The sequence below is a fragment of the Chionomys nivalis genome, chromosome 14, assembly GCF_950005125.1.
Source record: "Chionomys nivalis chromosome 14, mChiNiv1.1, whole genome shotgun sequence".
NCBI classification, from domain to species: Eukaryota; Metazoa; Chordata; class Mammalia; order Rodentia; family Cricetidae; genus Chionomys; species Chionomys nivalis.
In genome coordinates, this window is record NC_080099.1 from 65,905,019 (window position 1) to 65,925,042 (window position 20,024).

General features: G+C 44.8%; 1 protein-coding gene across 1 annotated transcript in view; it reads left to right on the plus strand.

Annotated features, from left to right (window-relative positions):
• Positions 1-8,947: 8,947 nt before the first annotated feature.
• The window catches only part of Kctd1 (potassium channel tetramerization domain containing 1), a 206,379-nt gene continuing 195,302 nt past the window's right edge, over positions 8,948-20,024 (plus strand). Inside the window, exon 1 of the mRNA XM_057789335.1 lies at positions 8,948-9,066. Coding sequence (XP_057645318.1) covers positions 9,058-9,066 — 9 coding nt within the window. The 5' untranslated portion in view covers positions 8,948-9,057. The remainder of the gene's footprint in view (positions 9,067-20,024) is intronic.

Sequence of the window (20,024 nt, forward strand, 5' to 3'; positions counted from 1 at the left end):
CCTTCCCTTCCTTTCTTTTCTGTATTTTTTGGGGGATGAGGCATAGCTGGGAGAGACAGGGCCTCTTGTAGCTCAGGCTGGCCAAGACCTTATTATATAGCCAAGAATGATCATGAATTCCTGATTCTCCTCCCTCCATCTCCTGAGTACTAGGATTACAAGCACACTGGGTTGGAGGATTTCTTTCTTTCTTTCTTTTTTAAGATTCATGATTTTAAATTTATGTGCGTCTGTGTGAGTGTGTGCCACAAGTTTATGGTTACCTTCGGAGGCTAGAGGAGGGCATCTCCCTCTCTAGAGCTGGATTACAGACATATGAGCCACAGACATGGGTGCTGGGAACCAAACTCAGGTCCTCTAGAAGAGCAATAGGTACTCTTAACCACAGAACCATCTCTGCAGCCCTGTTTTTGAGATAGGCTCTCAGCCTGGCCTTGAACCTACTGTATAGCCAAGGATAACTCTGAACTCTTGATACTTGGCCTCTATATCCAAAGTTGGAATTGTAGAAATGTTCTAGCATGCCCAGAAAGTAACAGAATTATGACAGTAGTCTATCAAAATCTTCAGAAGCCAAACAATAAAATAAAATAAAAAAGCTAATGAGTTCCCGTCATTCTCGTATAAGCCGCCCATGAAGGTTCCAGAGATGTGCAGGTCAACTTGTGTTTCCCTAGTAAGAAATGCAGCGTGCTTGGTACAACGTATTTTTTCTGTTTTAAAGAATTGAAAGAAAAAATCCATTATTACAGAGTAACCTTGCAGGGACAGGCTGAGGGCTGTGTTTTAGAATTTCCTATCTGCCTTTCACAGCCAGACGGTCTATATGCAGTGGAGGGTCCCGCCATCACACACAGTTTCTTCTTAAGGCTGCTGTGGATGGTCTTCTTAACAACTGTGCTAGACCCGTGGGGCTGCTGCCCCGTGCTCTCTTGAACTAATCAGGCTTAGACTCATTAGTCCCGTAGAAATTCTCTTTCTCTCTTAACTTTAAAGAAAACTACATAGATTCCTACTTCCATTAGTGATTTTTTTAATTAAAGGTCTTACTTCAGTTTGGAGATTTATTACTTATTTAGTTATTACATTTTGACTAAACAGTCTGTGTGTACATGAAGGATCGCACACGTGTGTGTACGTGTGTGTGTGTGTATGTGTGTGCGTGCCTGTGTATTTTAAACTGGAGTGCATTTGCCATTCTTTTAAATAAATCGTGTTTTTAACCGTAACATGATTCCATTGGATAAGTTTTGCACATTTTTTTTGCAGGGGTGGAGCATAGAGAGGTTTTTTAAAAATTGAAATATGACATCCATATCATTAGGGTTTTAAAGTTAGTAATATGCTTAAGGCAGATTTTTTATGGTTAGCAAATCTGAGAGGTTCTGACACCACAGGGCGCAGGCGGAGATAACTTACATAAATGTATATGGTCCCCCGAGGGGCCACAATTGTATTGCAGGGCTTCTCATGAACAGCCCAGCTTCAGTGGAACAGCCAAGCAAAGCTAAGTAGTTCTGAACCGGATGAGCTGTCCATGAGCCGAATTACCAGCAAATGGAAGTAGCTTGGATGCCGGCCCCGTTCCTATGAGGCGCTGAAATGGGAAAGCGTGTGCATCTAATGAAATGTTTATCTTATTAAAAATGTTTCTTTTAAAACAGCCACTGCATGACTTGAAAACCGGTACCCTAACAGATTCACCCGGCACAACCGTAACATGATAAGGTCTGAAGTCTAGGAAAGAAAACCATAAACCTGGAGGTGGAACGGAAACTGACTGGTGGGAAACCTTAGAAACTGGAATCAGTCCCGAAGTTACAAAACTGCATTCTCCTTTCTTTCTTTCTTTCCTTCTTTCTTTCTTTCTTTCTTTCTTTCTTTCTTTCTTTCTTTCTTTCTTTCTTTCGGGGCTTTGTAATTTCTGAAAGGCAAAAGCAAATAATTACAAAGAGAGAAGTTGTGAAAGAATTCTAGTCAAGTCTTGCTTCTCACTCAGTTATACAAAATGCTTAATTAATTGTTTTATGTGCATGAGGCAGTCTTGTCAGAATGAAGTGCGCTCAAAGGAACAGACAGGAAGTGTGCTCGCTAGGAGGCAGCATCATAAAAATCGGATCCTCTCCCCCCAGCACCCCCAGCCCTCCATCCTTGCAATCCCTGCTCTTGGTTCATTGACTAGGTCTTAGTACACGGTCTAGGTTGATCTCAAACCCCCACCTCAGCTTCCTGAGTTCTACAGTTACAGGTATGTGCCACCGTGAGTACCATGTATATTCTCTTCTGGCTAGGATTTACCTCATGAGGGTTCCCATTCATTCCTCATTGTTTCATGAGACAGTGGGGCTGATCTAATGGGAGCTCACCAAGGCCAGCTGGACCAGGACTAAAAAAGCATGAAATAAAACCGGACTCTCTGAACCTGAAGGACAATGAGGGCTGCTGAGAAGCCAAGGACAATGGCACTGGGTTTTGATCCTACTGCATGTACTGGCTTTGTGGGAGCCTAGCCTGTTTGGATGTTCACCTTCCTAGACCTGGATGGAGGGGGAGGACCTTGGACTTCCCACAGGGCAGGGAACCCTGACTGCTCTTTGGACTGGAGAGGGAGGGGGAGGGAAATAGGAGGCGGGGAGGAGGCAGAAATTTTTAATAAAAAAAAAAAAGATAAAAGATCGTCATGACCTTGAGATGTCATAATAACTAGACAAAGACAATATCAATCTACCTACCTATCTCTATCTATCTGTCTACCTATCTATATATACATTTACATACACACACACATATATATAGACAGGATCTCCCTATATAGCCTTGACTGTCCTAGAATTCACTATATAGACCAGGCTAGCATCAAACTCACAGAGACCCACCTGCCTCTGCTGAGAGTAAAGACGTGCACTACTATGCCCAACCTCTGCTTCCTTTGCATCCACCCTCCAAAAAACCAAAAAAAAAAAAAAAAAAACAAAGACGAAAAAGAACCCACAGCAATCATGGTGAAACGCTGTTTCAAAAATAAGTAAGTAAATATTTCATTATTTTTTGCAGTGCTGGGAATTAAACCCAAGCAAGGCCTGTGCACCCCCCTCCCCAGCCTCCTCTATTACAAACTCTGGTTTTCAGATAAGGTTTGCTATATAGGCAGGCTGGCCTCAAACTCCAGGCAAGCCTCCTGCTTCAGTCTCCCAGGTGCTGGGATTGCAGGTCCATGACACCTTTACTGACTACCCATCTCTCTTGTGATCAAGTATGTTTCCCACTAAATACAACTACTACAATTGGTCCTTTGACCATGATTGCATGTGATTTCTTCTTGCATTATCTGTATTGCTGTATAATGAATGCTCGCATTGGGAAGTCAGAGAAGAAACTCTGACAAAAGATGGCATTGATTTAAGGGCCTCTGTAGGAGGCCTTGGCATGTGTCAGAATCACACGCCAGTGGAAAATGACCCATCAGCGCACTTACAAGTGGCAGAAGAGCCGCCTTGTCAGAGAGAAGCTATCACCAACCGGTGGAGAACATCCCCGAAGAAGCAGAAAGCCGTGATGCTTTGCAAAGGCTAATTATAAACAGGTGGTGGCTGGGGCCGAACTCCAGAAATCACAAAGGCATTCTGCTCAGTTCATTAATGCTTCTATTCAACTCAAAAAAAAAAAATGCACATTCCACAGCATTACAGGGAATTTCAGGTTGGCTGATAAAAACCAGGTGATTTCAAACCCCTAACCCCTAGATGACTCGGGGATAAAATAAAACAGCAGAATTGCCCTTCCTGTGTGGCGGGACCTCTCGTGGCATCACAGGTGGAGGCTGCTGGAGCAAGATCTTCATCCAGAGAACATGCCAGTGAGAAAGGCTGGCCATGCAGCCCCAGCTAGTGAGGTCTCAGCACAGGCAGGTTGAAGCCGAGTTTTGAGGTCTGTTTGCATTTCCTAATATGAAACGCAACTGAACTCTTCAGTTCCGTCTGTGTCTGGCTGCTTCATTGGAGGCTTCTTCAGTTTCACATTTCATCTCAGCAGCTAATGTCCACATCTTGTCAAATCGCCACCAAGAAGGCACCTCGGGGCCGCCCTGAACAAAACTGCAGTGTTCTGTGGGAACTTGTGATTTGAGGGTTCAGTGACTTTGCTGCGACCAAATGGTTCGCCCCACAGAGACCCTGGAAAGGGAGGCACACACTCCTGAAAGGACATCTTATTTTCTCTTCCACAGCCATCGTCATGCTCAACTTTTTCAGCCAAGTTTCTGGCTGCAATTCAAAATAGCTTTTTGTTTTGTTTCATTTTGGGGGTTTTTGTTTTGTTTTGTTTTGTTTATGATTTCCAACACTAGTAGAACTCAGTTTGACTCTAAAATCTTGGAATAGTCGTGGAAAAGTCTGAGTTTGTGTCCTCTTTGTTTTTTTTTTCCTTGTATTTTTTTATTTTATTTTATTTTTTGTTCTGTGTTTTGAGGCAGTCCAGGCTGGTCTCACACTCACAGCCGTTCTTTAGTCTTCTGACCTTGGCTTTTTGAGCACTGGCATTACAGGTGTGCACCACCACCCTGGCTATTTGTTTACAGGTGTGCACTACTACCTTGACTGTTTATAGGTGTGCACCACCACCATGGCTGTTACAGGTGTTCACCAACACCCTGGTTGTTTCGTTGCTGACAAAAGCAGTAACCATTAGCTGTTGCTAATGATTTTTAGAATGCTGATTTTTAATTATTTGTGGATAGTAAGAGCTTAGGAAGAGTTTGAATACATTCCCCTTCTCATTTGTAATTGAAACACATACGATGTTCACACACATGTTGCACAAACTCTAAAGAGGCTGACGCTCATTTATGGTATGAATTATGGGAAAAAAGGTATTTCGGGTTTTTTTCTCTCCCTCTTTCTTATTTCCTTTTCTTTTTCTTTTCTTAGACACAGGGTTTCCTTATATAGTCCTGGCTGTCCTAGAGCTCTTTATGTACACCAGGTTAGCCTCGAAATTAGAGAGATCCACCAGCCCCTGCTTTCAGAGTGCTGAAAAAGGTATTTTCAAAGCCGGGCAATGGTGGAGCACGCCTTTAATCCCAGCACTCGGGAGGCAGAGGCAGGTGGATCTCTGTGAGTTCGAGACCAGCCTGGTCTACAGAGCTAGTTCCAGGACAGGCTCCAAAGCCACAGAGAAACCCTGTCTCGAAAAACCAAAAAAAAAAAAAAAAAAAAAAAAAGGTATTTTCAAGTCATTTTGTGCTTGGAAATATAATTTAAATTGGCCTCGAGGTAAGACAGGGCCTGGCTCTTCTCATACTGTTTTATTAGTAACCTGTTTGTTTGTTTTAGGAGGCAGGCTCTATCGTCCAGGCTGGCCTAGTGCTCCCTGAGTGACCTAGGATTACTTGACCTGGTAATCCGCCTCCGCCGCCTCCCACGTGCTGAATTACAGGTGCACTCGCACGCTTAAATTGTAAAATTTAAAGTTCATCATCTTTAGAGGGCCTAAAGTTCATTTATCTATTTGTATTGCATAAAACAAAATGCATTTTCAAGGTAGTGAAGTGAGAATTTTCTGGAGACTTCCTGCCACTGGAACTACCACAAATTTGGAGATCTGTCCAAGGCTGGACCACCTCAACATATCAATGACCCGATTTTTTAAATGAGGACCTAGGACCAGCACAATGGCTCAGCAGGTAAAAGATTTTTGCCTGAGCCTGATGACCTGAGTTTGAGTCCCAGAGCCGATGTGAACCAGCTGCACACCACTGTGCTCTGACTTCCACACACGCGCTTCCCCACTCATTCAGCACAGACACACACGATAATAACCAATACAAGCGAAACCTTTGAAAACAAGTAGACAAACTGCTTTGCTTCCCACCTCATCTCCGAAATGGGGATGACAACATACTACCCGCCAAGGAGCGTCCAGCTCTAACAACCAGGATAGCAGCAAATTGTTCTCCACAAGACACGTGGGTTTGAGAGTTTAGGGAGAAATGTTTCTGTTTCTTAATTAACATTCCCTCTAAGCCATGGCTTTAACAAACAGGTTGAAAGTCCCTGATTCCAAAACTCTGAAATGCTGTGCCTTAGTTTCTTTTTCTGTTACTGTGATAAAATGCCTTGCGAAAACAGCTGAAGGGTTGGTTTCACTGACAATTCCAGGTAAGGCTACCACAGGACAGGGAAGTCACAGCATCAAGAACCTGAAGTGTGAAGTCAAATCACATCCACAGTCAAACACAGAGAAAGAAATAGATAAGGAAGGAGGGAAGGAGGGAGGGAGGGAGGCTTGCTTGGCTTACTATCTCTATTCTACACAGTTAAGGACGCCCTGCCTGGGAGAAGCAGCCACACGCGTAGGTTGGTCTTCCCACTTCACTAATGTTATCAAATTAATTACCCGTGGACACGTTCAACCAGATCTAGAAAATTTGTCACTGAGACGCTCTTCCTAGAAGATTCTAGGTTGCATAAATTGACAATTAAAGCTACCACATGCTCCAAAAGTTGAAATTCGTTGAGTAGCACTGTGATTGACGGCACAAGCGGAAAACTCCCCACTGTGAGACTTCCTTTGAGGCACAAGAGTCTCGAATATATTGCACAATGGCAGGGAGATTGGCTCAGCCAAAACTCTTACCCTGCAAGAAGGAGTGAAGCAGCATACATTTTTAACCCAGAGCTGAGAGGCCAGATGTAGGCGCATTCTTGGGGCTTGCTGGTCAGTAAGTCTAGCTGGATCCGTGAGCTTCCGTAAGAGATTCTGTCTCAAAAATTTAAAACAAAAGGAAAACACTAAATGTTGACCTCTGGCCTATACACACACACACACACACACACACACACGAAATTGCATCTGCATATATACACATACACACATAAACACATACATAGACACCCCACACAAATGTGTGTGTTTACCTTTAGGCTGTTCATAGAAGGTATTAAGTAAGACATAAACAAATGTGATGTTCCGGGCTGGATCCCAGCCACTCATGTCTCTTATGCGTATGCTTTATTTGAAAATCTGAACTCTCCCTATTCTAGGCATTTCCAGTAAGTTTCTATATCAAATGATTGGGCTTTTTTTCTGCTGAGGCCCCTTCCTCCTCACTTTTCTATGTTAACAACATTTGGAAAATGAACCATTAATTCTGTTGAATTTAGCTTTTTGTAGTGACTTTAAACATTTTATTTCAGCTCACAGAATATATTTACCAAAGACAATATGCAAAAAAAATTATGGGTCTCTTTGTGTTGCTTTCTAATATATTTTTGTTTTCTTCTTCCAAAGGAATGATGTTTTCAAAGCAAATGCCCATACCAACACACTTTTCACACTATGTATAAAAACCGACCACCATCCCTGGCTCTCATTATAGCATCAATCTCTTGAGTCATTACAGATTGGTTTGTTGGGGCTTATTAAAAAAACAAACAAACAAACAAACAAAAACAGTAATCCATTCTTTTTCTGCTGACATTGAAGCAGTTCCTCACCTTAAGAGATAAAATGATGGGTAAAAATCACTTCCTGAAGAACGCTGCCAGTTACAAATATTTGCAAGGCATATCTGCTTCTGTGTGGGTTTCCTGTTTCTGTATCCTTGGCTGTACAGGCTGTACAACCATACCACCCCCCTGCCCTCTCTCTCCCTCCTTTCTCTGTCTCCCTCCCTCCCTCCCTCCCTCCCTCCCTCCCTCCCTCCCTCCCTCCTCTGTGTATGTGTGTGTAGTCTCTCTCTGGTGTGTGGTGTTTATACACATGTTTATGTATTTTATATGAAGTGTCAGCAAAGTCTTTGAATTAATGAACTGTGAAGAACTCAAAAACATACCATTTCAAATTGCATGCTGCAAAGATTTAACACTAATGGGAGGTGACCCTTGAGTTTACAATCAAATATCCCACTCTAACTGAAAAGAATTAAGATAAAAGACAGTCTTCAGCAAAAGTCTTTGAACAAAGACCTAGAGAGGAGGAAGAGATGGAGGGGAAGATGGTCAGAAGTCAGAACTGCAACTGGGGATATGTGTTTGTACTCCTTTCTTTGCCTCCAACAAATAATGGACTCATACAAATTCCCAACAAAGGTGCCGGGGGGAGGCAAGGAGAGAATACGGGAGGTATGTTCAAAAGGTTAACAAATAAACCTAAATGGTAGGTATGTTAGGTTTTGTTTTCTTTTAATTTTGCCACTAAAAAAAAATGCAGTGTAACTCCTTCAATCTTTTTACAATTCTGCATGGTTGAACATTTGAAATGAGTTTGTGTATCACCCCCAGGCACTGATTCAGACTTGATTGGGGCAAAGCAGGCTGCATGTGCTTATTTTTATCCACGTCATTTGGGATATTTATGTCGCCAAAGGAACCCAAACCATGCTGTTCTATTGCCAAATTATCACCTAGCCTTTGATCAGACAGGGCGGCAAGCCTCATCAACAAGTTGTGCGACCTTTCTGTAACAGTAACGTCAGGTCAACTTGAGAAAGTGAAGCGAGAGCCCTAAACACAAATAAAAAAAACAACCAACAATTCTTGTAATTATCATCATCTGCTGCATTTCCCTCTTTTGGCAAAGAAACACTCCATCCATTTGTAGAAATTGCCTGCGGACACGTTACATCAAAACTAATCACAACGATTAAAATCAGCTTTTCTGTGCAAGAGGAGAGTAAAAAGCAAGTTGGAGGCTGAAATGAGACTGTTTTTCCAACAAAAAAAATCTGGGGAAATTTTCTATATGTATATTCCTCTATAGTCTATGTAAGTCTTTATTTTTGAAGATCAACTGTGAGCCCTGTGATCGGTTAATTTGATTTAAGTTTTATTTTGGAGATTTGGACTAGAGGTAGAGGCGCGAGTTAATTGTATCCTGATCCTTGCCTTGAGGGGTTTCAAAGCCCTGGAGCAACTCTCCTCTGTATTTTGTTCTGTCTACCTTAGCCAAGCTATTGCATTTCTCTCTGGTGTGGCGAGGCGAGCAGATCGCTGGGAGAGAAATCGGAAAAGGGGGGAGAGGAAAAGGAAAAGGGGACTTGGAGAGAGACTTTGTGCTTCAATGTTTCAGGTAAGATCTGACGGTTTGGGTTTGTTATTATTTGCTAAGGAGGGTATGGCTGGGACTTTGGGCGCAACTCGCTTTTACGCATGTGCCAGGCATGGGGCGAGAGCGCGGCACACTCGCACACACGCAGCCGGGCGCGGACGGCGGCCAGGGAGCAGCTCGCACCGGCTGCGGCTCCTCGGTTTTCTTCCTGGCCAAGGGAGCCAAGCGGGCGCGGGCGGTGGCCACGGGAGTACGAGTCGGGGGCTCCGCGGGGTCGGTAGCAGGCGCGCCGACCGGGCTGGGGCGGGCAGAGGGGAGGTCCCCACGGCCGGGTCCTGAGTCTCGGAGCGCAGCCCCGCGACTCTCGAACCCCCGTCGCCCCCGTCCCTGTTCCCGCTGCCGCGCGCGTCCTTTCTTCCCCGGGCGCCCGGGGCTCGGGGCTCGGCGCCTATCTCGTGGGGGTGGGGATCGTCGCCCTACTCCCAGCCAGCCTTGGCGGCGCCCCCCGGGACACTCGCTCAAAGACGCCATTGTGGCTGCTGAGCGGATCGGGCCCCGGGGCGCTTTATTTATTTATTTACTTATTTATTTATTTATCCCTTCCCTTTTCTCCCTGGCCGAGCCCTTTTGTGAGCCGCGGCTAGTGCCGAGAGCCGGCCCGCGTGCAACCAGGGTGGATCCAGATTCGTCGCCTCCGCCCACTCGGGCGCCTTTAAAGCCCTTTCCCATCTCCTCCCATTTCCCCTCCCCCCCCCCCGGGTGCAAATGTTTCATTTATTTTTAAAAAGCGCCGGTTCCTCTTCCTCCCCACCTCCTCCCTTGTTAGTGAGCTGGAATTAAGAAGTCTCCTTGGGAGGCGGGCGCGGACTGGGGCGCTGGGTGGGGGGGCTGCGGTCGCCGCAGGTAACGGTGGTGGCTTTTGGCATTCGCCTCCTCTCCCCGAGCCAGCAACGTGGAGTCCGGAGCCCGGTCCTTCCCTTCTCTTCCTCCTCCTCCTCCTCCGGCGGCCACTGTTCACTTAAAGGGACAGAGTTTCCTGGTCGCCACCGGTGTGCACGGTCTGAACCGGTGCTCCGGGGCGCAGGGGTAGGAGGAAGGGAGTCAGTTTGGCTCCTTTCTGACCTCTTTCCTCCCCACCCCCAGCCTGCCTCCCCTGTTGGTGGAATTGTGGAGTGCGCTTCCTCTCCTGCCCCCAAGAGGGACCTGGCTGGAAAATAAGAGTCCTCACCTCCTGGAAAAAAGAACGGGGAGGGTGACGCGTTGTGGTGAATTGCTTCCTAAGTGAGGTGGAGCCCCTGAATGTCCAAGAAGGGTAGGGAGAACCTGTGGTGCGGGAACTCCTTGCCTGGACGCCGGCCTGGCACAAGCTTCCGGCATACAACTTTCTAGCGATCGCGGGCCGATAGGGATTGCCTTTGTGCTTTCCAACATTCAGGCTGTCGTGGAAATGATTTTCCAGTGTAAACACGTTTTCACTGTCTGTGCTTCGGGTTCCGGCTGGGCCGGAGAGGACTAAGTTAGCAAAGTTTCGATGGGGCGGTCGGCTTTGTATGTGGAGAATCGCACGCGGAAACTGTCCAGGACCCTTTGGCTCTGGCTTCCTGGCTAAGAGAGACACCGCAGTAGGCAGAAGTAATTTGGTACAAATATTGTACAAATATTATACTACCGTTTAGACCATAAGACTGGCTGCTTTGCCCACCTCCTGTGTGTGTGTGTGTGCGCGCGCGCCCTTGGTGGCACTCAGAGAGACACACAGTTTAACATACTCATTCTTTAAGAAACGTTTGCCTTCTGTTTTCAATCAACTAAGCTGGCAGCCAGAGATACAAGTTTATTTGAGAATACCCTCTGGGTACCAAGCATGCTTGGATTGTTTTAGCAAATTAAAAAGGAGCAAAATGCTTTTACCTTCTCAGCAGTAGACTCCTTAAGAGACCTCCTGTTTCGTGTGTTATTGTGTGTGTGTTCCGGGGGAAGCGTTTTCTGTGTGTATCTCAAATGTTTTTAATGTGGAAAAAACGAAAATAAAGGATTTTTTTAAAGGCTGAGACTGATGTTGTGGAATGATTCGTTAAATCTGGACCGTTTATGATTCATTAAATCAAGAAATTCACCTGCCTGTATGGGAGACTGTGGGAGCTAATAGCCAGCCGGCTAGGCGAATTTTTAATAGCTGTGAGTTCATTTGTCTCGGGGATAATGGGCAAGATGCCGATTTAGATTTTAGTGGCATGTGGCTTCGGAGAAGGGGCTGTCTGTGTAGGAGTCCTGCTCATGCAGATTGAGAAGAGCTGCTGGTGACTGTAAGAACAGCAGTAGCAGTAGGTAAAATGTTTACCAGTGAGGTTGCAAAGGTGACCCTGGAACTTTATAACTTCAGATCAGAGAGAACTTCACAGGATGGGACTTTTGTGTGTAAGGAGAATACAACTGACTAGTCAAAGTGCCGTAGGTTTACTGGGAAGAAATCTCTAGATGCATTAAGTATGAATGATTTTGTGTGTGTGTGGGGGGGGGGGGTTATCTCCCACCACAGCATGCAAAATGACTGCAGTGGTTTTTTCTCTATTAATTATGCCCGAAGCACAATATAGACTCCCCGAGCACACACTAGAGGTCTCTCTTCTAGCTGTACAATTGTTGGCTTTGTAATCCTCTACCAGACCTTGTATAATAAGGGTGTTCAGTGAAGGCCTGGTTCATAAGTAATTTTGCCTTCCTGGTTATTCTCCATATTTGGGGGAGAGTATTCAGCAATTACTGCCCGTTTTATGTTGCCCACGCATTTGGAAAGGGATTAATTTAAGAAAGACTTCCGTCAACTGGTGAAAATGTTGCTCACTTTGCATTGAATCCTGCATTTTAGGCTTGCCTGCACCAAATTATTTACCCAAAGCAATTTCTTTTAAAACGCAAACATAAACAGTGAAAGTTGCATTTGTTGGAGAGTGTTCTGAAATGAAACTTTCGTTTGGCTCTGAATTTAGCAATGCTTTCTAGTCTTTCTAAACTCAATGCGATTGCTGCAGCAGCCTGAAATTTGCTCAGATCTCCCCTTCACATCCCAGGTGAGTCAAACAAGGCTTTTTGAAAGTTGCTTTTTAAACTGCATTTCTGAACTTTTTTCGGGTATTATTTATTATTTTCCTATAAATAAAACATTTATCCTGAAGATGAAACATCACGGGAATATGATCTTTTGCATATGTGTGTGCAAGCGCTTGCTTGTTTTGAGAGCTTCCCCATGAAGGCATGAGAAACAATTGGCCTTCCCTTCCCTGGAGACAGCAGCAGCTCCCTGACTTCTGATTCATAAAAATGTACTATACTAAGGCTTTGCTTTTGAAGAGTTTGGTTTGAGAGCTCTGGGAAGAGGAAGATGAGGTTAACTTTTAAGAATCATTTTCTGAAGTTTGTTCTCATTAAGCTCATCCGTTCATTCAGCCATTATTTCTTAGTGCTGGCTGTACAGGAAACTCCCTGCTAGATGCTGGAGACACCATGGTGGGAACGGCATGCGGCGCCACGATTGCTTGATTACAGAGACAGACATTCACCGAATAACTGAACAACTGATAAGAGATTAGTGCTTTGGAAGAAAAGGGAAATATCAGTAGAATGAACCAAAGAGGGGCAAAAGAGCCACGACTGGGGTCAGATTTCCAGAGAAAGCTCTAGATTCTGAGATCTAAATGTTGGAGAGGCAGGTGGAAGATCTGGGCTGCAGGATGGAAATCTGGTTTTAACTCCCAGAGTAACACCGAGGGGTAGGTGGGTGAGAGAGATGGGAGAGGCATAGTGTACTGCGTGCATTGAAAGGACAGATCTGGAAGTGCATAGGCAGATAATGAGACAGCCCACGGTGGGAGATATGTAACCTTTGCATCGCCCATTACAGTGGTTGGACAAGAACAGATGTAGCCAATGACAGAACGTGATGAAAGAATTTGAGATCCACTTAGAAGGAAAACAGTGTGGAACCCAGGGAAAGGTTGGTCACAGGTCCCCAAGAAGGGAGAAGTGTTGAGTGTCAAGGGACATCTTGTGACTTGGCTATGAAGTGCCCTCCAAGTAGATGACAGCTGCTCTATAGGTTTGGATGATTATGGACCCTTTAGGAGGTAGACCTTACTTAAGGAAGTAGGCCACTGAGGGTGGGCTCTGAGCTTCGTATCCTGGCCCTGCTTCCTGCCCACTCTCTGCATCAGTCCAAACATGATGTGAGGGTGTGAGGAGTCCACCAGCGTACGCCTGCTACCATATAACCATGGCTTCCATGCCTTTCCCTCAGAGATGGACTGTACTCCTCACACTGTAAGCCCAAGCAAACCTTTGCTTCCTTAAGTAATACAGCAGGAAAAGTAGTGAATATAGGGCATGTTAATCAAGCAGATGATGGTGTTCAGGACGCGGGCTTTGGTAATGAGAAGCCTCATTCACACCCAGGGCATCTGAATTCACAGAGGCAACCAAGGCATCTTGTCTTGTCATTCTTCAATTGCTCCGTTTGTTCCCCAGTCCTGTGCAGGGCCTGCACTCCTTCAGGCCCTCGCCTGCCTGCCTTTCGCATCCTGTCCTCCAAGCCCCTCTTTTCTTTATGACCTGCCCTGTGAGGTCTGTATAACTATCTCCTGATAAGCTGGGAGTCATCATTGAGAGAATCTTGTGTTTAACCTGCTGGAACAAAATCAGGTCTGTGTCTTATAACACACATTGTGTCAAGAATTTCATTAAACCAGTGGTGTAGTGACTGGCAAGCTGCCTGTGTTACAAATAACTCTGTATCCATGCCCCTGTAAGCAAATCTAATTCAATTTGTTGGGTCACTGAAAACAATATGAAAGTAGGGGGAGTGGGTGGGAAGAGAAGGGGCACAGGCAGGAGCTGGGCAACAAGGGAAGGGAATGTGGTGAATGGAATATATCATGTAAATGTATGAAATATGTTATTGTGCATAAAACGTTTATACTAGTAATTTTTAAAAATCAAGGTATTAAATTACTAGAAAAATGAATTGTTTAGTCAATGGTTAAGACTGCTTACTGCTCTTGCAGAGGACCTGAGTTTGGATTCCAGTACCCACATGGCTCACAGTGGCTTATGATGTCTGGCTTCTGTGAGTTCCTGCATTGCATGTGGTGCGCATAACTGTAGCGGGCAAAGACACATACACATAAATCAAATAAGTGAATATGTATTTATAAAAAACTAATTTCAACTCCACATTTTAAAGGCATTTACATACAAATAATACAATCATTGCATGTCATAAGAAAGAATAAAAGAAAAGAAGGAAGGTAGGAAGGAAGGAAGGAAGGAAGGAAGGAAGGAAGGAAGGAAGGAAGGAAGGAAGGAAAGACCTGTAACTACACAAATAACCCTTAGATTGTCTCCTATTTTGAAAGATTTTTGTGCGTCTGTCCTTTGTACAGGTGACTGTCTTGGTCGGTGTTCTATCACTGTAAAAAGACCCCATGACCTTGTCAACCCTTGCAAAAGAAAACACTTAATTGGGACATACTCACTTTTTCAGAAGTTTAGTCCATTATCAGCATGGTGGGAAGCATAGAGGCACACAGGAGACATGGTGCTGAAGAGGTAGCTGAGAGTTCTTCATCTGGATCCAGAGGTGGCAGGAAGAGACAGACCCTGGGCCTGGCGTGGGCCCGCCCCCAGTGGCATACTTCCTTCAACAAAGCCACAACCCTGATCCCTTTCAAGGTCCACTCCCTAAAGACTGAGCATTGGAAGCTATGAGCCTGTGGGGGCCATTCCTACCACCACAGTGACATTTGTGTTTCTGGGAAAAAAAGAAAATCTAAGACAGAAGCAATTAAGAGAAGAAATGTTCATTTTTCCTGGTTTCAGAAGGTTTCAGCTTATAATGAGAAAGATATGGTAGGGAGGAAGGTTCGGGAGAGAGGTTCAGTTTGGGGTTGCAGGCTCCTGCGGGGGCTATTTATTTACATGGTGACTAACTAGGAAGTACAGAAATTGGGACTGGGGACTTCCTAGTGACCTATTTCTACCACCTAGGCCCACCTCCTAAACAATCCACAGCCCCCTAAAATATCTTCATCCACTGGAGAACTCCAGACCATCAACCAGTTGGGGAACATTTTAAATTTAAACTATAATCATCCCTCCATCTCAAACTTTCTGTACTGATCCTTGGCTAGCCTGATCTCCATGCAGCCTTTCGTATTTCTGTATAAGTGGATATTTTGACTCTTCTGATATCTTGTTCCTTCTTTCAATTTGTTCTTATTTCTACAAAACGTATTCCTTGATGTCTAGATTCCTAAAAGATGGAGACCTACTAGGCAATCGTTCTGTCTAGTCTGGTGTTCACTACCAAAACAGCACTTACTACTGACTGATGGCTACTTTTTAAGTAATTTAGAATTGGGCATTAAGTGATCTTACTTTCAATATCAAAATATATTAGGAAGGGAATTTCCACTGAAGAAGCCCGCCACAGATCTTTTATAATAGTATGTCTCTTTCTGCTTGTACTTCTTCCAAATAATTCCAAGCTGGGGCTCCTTCCAGAAAATTCAAGCTTCAGTTATTTCCAGGAAATAATGTGAATACCATTCTCTTCATGGGAGTTTGATACACAAATGAATTCCCTAAGTGTTGGGGGTGAGCTCTGATTAGATAAATGTCCATCCTTTCGGCCGCATGACTTGGAATTCCATTTCCAACCTCCCTTGTGTGGTTACTGAGAGTATATACAGCATCAAACACCCCAAGACACACACTATTAGAGGAATCAGCCCAATTCTGAATGCTCACCCCTCTGCAAGCTTGAATCCTGCTGTGTCCTGGCTTCATGAGTGCCCAGAACGTCCGTGGTTAAGAGGAGCAAATCCACCAGACCTCACTGAACCCCTGGAATCACACCAACTACAAAGCTTGTAGGAGTTGGTGTAAGTCTGGGGTGGTGATAAAGCAGGGATTCCAATCCCGTGAACTCACTCTCGAATGTGGAAGTATTAATGATAAACTCAGAGTCACCAATAATGTGTTGGTGTTGAACTAAGGGAAAGAAATTATTAAGCTTCCCCTTGGTGCAATTTAACCAAGAGTGAGGCTAGATTTGAATCCTTTCTCTCTTCTGTTATTCCTGTCTGTTGCATGAACTTGAATCCAAGCCTACCTGAATGCTGCCTTATCTGTCTCTCTGTTCCTCTCTCCATACATCCGTGTGTGTGTGTGTGTGTGTGTGTGTGTGTCTGTCCGTCCGTCCGTCCGTCCTTGCATGTCTGTGTCTGTTCCTCTGTTAACAAAGGGCTTTGCTCTGTGTTTACTTCACAGGACAGAAAGCGCCCCATGGGGAAGGAATGGGTACCTTATAAAACTCTTTAACAGAGTTTCACAGTCACTGACTAGCAACGCTGCCCAGCACTATCCAAATGCCGTTTCCAGCCTTTGTGATGAGTGCTCGTTTATAAGGCTGCTTTCAGCCTGTTTTCTGTTTCCAGCATTCATTACCATAACACACACATGCACACACACACACACACACACACACACACACACACACACACTTGGGTCTGGAGCATGCAAGAGTATGTAATTTAAGATTACAGCTATGCATTAGCTTAGGTTATAAAAGTTGATTATATGGGAAATCCAAGGCAAGTAAGGTTGGCTTTTACGTAGTTCTTTTAAAGGCAGGTTAAATAAATAGGCTTAGTATGCAATATGATAACAATCTTAAGCCTTACATGACTTTAAAGTATATTATTAACTTTGACTATGGGGTCCAGCAAAAGCTTTGGTCCCTTTGAATGTACTATTTCATAATAATGCATTACCACAACCAATCTTAGCATTAATCTCTTTATTGTTCCATGAACATTCCTAGCTCGCTCTCCAATCTAGGCTAATATGAGAGGTTTTTTGTTTCTTTGTTTCAGAGATGGAGTCTTTCAATATGTGAAAGCTATAGTTTCAACTATATGGAATTCTGTAGATCTGGTTAGCGTAAATTCAGAGAGACCCTTCTGCCTGTGCCACCTGGTTCTGAGCATCTTGATAGACACTCTGCAGTGTTCCTGCACTGCCATCAGCTCCCATTCATTCTCTTCCCCCACTTTCCTCCCACTAATATTGCCATTCATAAGAGAAAAAGCAAAGAATCAAAATGATTTGAGGTGGTGGAGAGATGGCTCAATGGGTAAAGGTGTTTTCTGCACACACATGAGGACCTATGTTTGGGTCCCCAGCACCCACATAAAAGCCTAGTATGGGCCTTCTCCTCTGTAACTCCAGCAGTGGGGGAGGGTAAGGAGGGGGGAGGCAGATGCTGGGAGCTCACTGGCCAGCCAATCTAGCCAAAACAGTCAGCTTCAGATCCAGTGGAAGAGTCTCTCTCAAAAAATAAGATAGAGAGCCATCGAGGTAGACACCTGATAACAACCCCTGGCTTTTGCACATGCCAGCACGCATGTACACACCAACGTATGTAACCCTTGTATCTAAGTACACAACAAAGTGGTTTGTGATTGCTGCCATCAGAACATCCCGGTTGTAAAGCTCTTGCTGAGCAAAGTATAGACTCACGCATACTCTGCCACGTCAATCAAAATGTGGGTTTGTTTTTCTACTCAGAGTGAACTGACAGTGGCCCCTGCTGCCGCCACAGGCTGCCACTAGGACAATGCCTTCTGAACTGGAGAGCATGCGAGCTGGAAGGATTTCAGTCGCTCTCTAGAGGCGGGGAGATTTTTCCTGATGCTTCCTTCCTAAGCATCTGCTGTCGTCATGACTTACTATTTGGATACCAATCTCACTTTGCTGGAACAGAAAATGTATATAAAACCAAAGACTAAGTATCTCTGTGTGAAAGAATCAAACACTACCTTGGTCCAGGGTATTAACAATTCTCCCCCAAACCTACCTGCTCTATGAGCCCATATTCACACCTGCCTCCATCAGTTTCTAACTGTATCGTCTTGACGAGCTTCACTTTTCTAAGCCTTGGTGTTCAGACTGTAAAGGAATTGGTAGCAGTCTTCTGCCCTGTGACTGAGTAACAGCGTGGGCTGGCTATGAACAAGACAGCAATGGGCTGAAGATTATTCTGAGAGTCAAGTGTGGCACACGTGCCCGTCGTGTGCGGCCATCAGAAGAGAGCGTAGTCTAAGAGTAGAGGCTGTGTTTATTTTCTCACCTCTTTTTGTTAGAATGGGTTTGGTTTTAAGTATTTATTTATTTTTTTATTTATGTATGTCAATGTGTCTATATGCCCAAAGAGGCCAGAAGAGTTTTTCCTACTCTGTGGAGCCAGTGTACAGGTGATTGTGAGCTGCCCAATATGGGGAAGAAACCACCTCTTCCTCTGGAAGACTGGCAATGTACAGCAATGCGCCTAACCTTTGAGCTCCTACTTTTAACTTCTCTTCAAAGTTTTATTTCTCTCTGTGTCTGTTTCTCTCTTTCTATCTTTTTCTGTCTCTCTCTGTCTCTCTCTCTGTCTCTCTCTGTTTCTCTCTCTGTGTCTCTCTGTCTCTCTCTGTCTCTCTCTCTCTGTCTGTCTGTCTCTGTCTGTCTGTCTGTCTGTCTCTCTCTCTCTCTCTCTCTCTCTCTCTCTTTCTGTATGGATGTATTTGCCCTTGGTGGAGATCTGTTGCTATGAGGCCCAAGGAGGGTGTCAAATTCCCTGGACTGGAGTTGGAGGTGAGTTACAGACCTTCACGTGGGTGCTAGGAACCAAACCCAGGATTTCAACAAGGACAGCAAATGTTCTTAAGAGCTTAGCCATCTCTGCAACCAGTTTTATTTGTCTCTTTGTTTGTTTGTTTGTTTGTTTTTTCTTCTTCTTCTTCTTGAGTCAAGCCTCACGCAGCCCAGGCTGGCCTCCATTGTTACTAGTCAGAGTTGGCCCTTCTGATTGTCCTGCCTCTGCCTTCAGGTACTGACATTGCCAGAGCTTACGGCCATACCCAGTTCTTTGAGGCATACAGCGTGGATGCTCAATAAATAAATAAATAGTGGATGCTGACTTTGCCTTCCTGGAAACCCTTTCTGCTACCGACAAAAGAATCCATGTTCCACCAGATGCCCTGGCCTGATGGTTTTCAGCATTGTCTGATTAACTAGATCTCTCATTTGGGACAGACGAACTTTGTTTAAAAGATAGTCCTTTTTTACTTTTTGTTTTGTTTCATTTTTTTAAAGACAAGGTACCATGTAGCTCAAGCTGGCCTTAAGCTTTGTGTGCAGCTAATGAAAACCTTGAACTTCTTAGCCTCCTGCTCCCACCTACTGGGTGCTGAGATGGCAGGTGTGCACCACCACAACTAGTGTAAGACGTGCTGGGAGATCGAACCCAGCTTCGTGCTCACAGGAAATTCATCCTGTGCAGATTTGTAGGCTTACCAAACAATGCAGACAATTAGAGCTGGTGTTGGAAGACAGGGCCAATAAGCCACCCTGTTCTGACCCCGCCCGGTTCTGGAGTTCGTCGCACCATTGAGCGACTCGGTGCGATACCCATTCCATCCAGCAGATGGCGGTGACGCACACTCCTGATCTTGCCAAGCCTCTGGTTTTTTACTTTCTGGCATTGAGAAAAGCTAGGTTAAGCCAACTTTTAAAACCTGCCTTGGCTGCTCCCTGGGAACAACTGAGGCGCAGAGGGACAGCTCCAAGCCCGAAGCATCGACATCTCCAAGTAGCCCATTTCCTCCTGGGCAGTGGGCCAGGGAGGAGACATATACTTGTGTTAGCATCCACGACTAAGATCCATTTCCCAGAGAACAGAATTATCTGGGACTGGGGTGGGATGGGAGGAAGAAGTGAAGAGGGTGGGGGTGGGGAATTCGGAGGGGGTGCTGAATGTCTAATGAAATCAACAGAGGAAAGTGCTATTATCCCCCAGCATCGGCCATATTATCACATGCTCAATTGAAAAGACTTGGGATTCATCAGAAATCAAGAATTAAATAAAGATGATAACTCAGTTT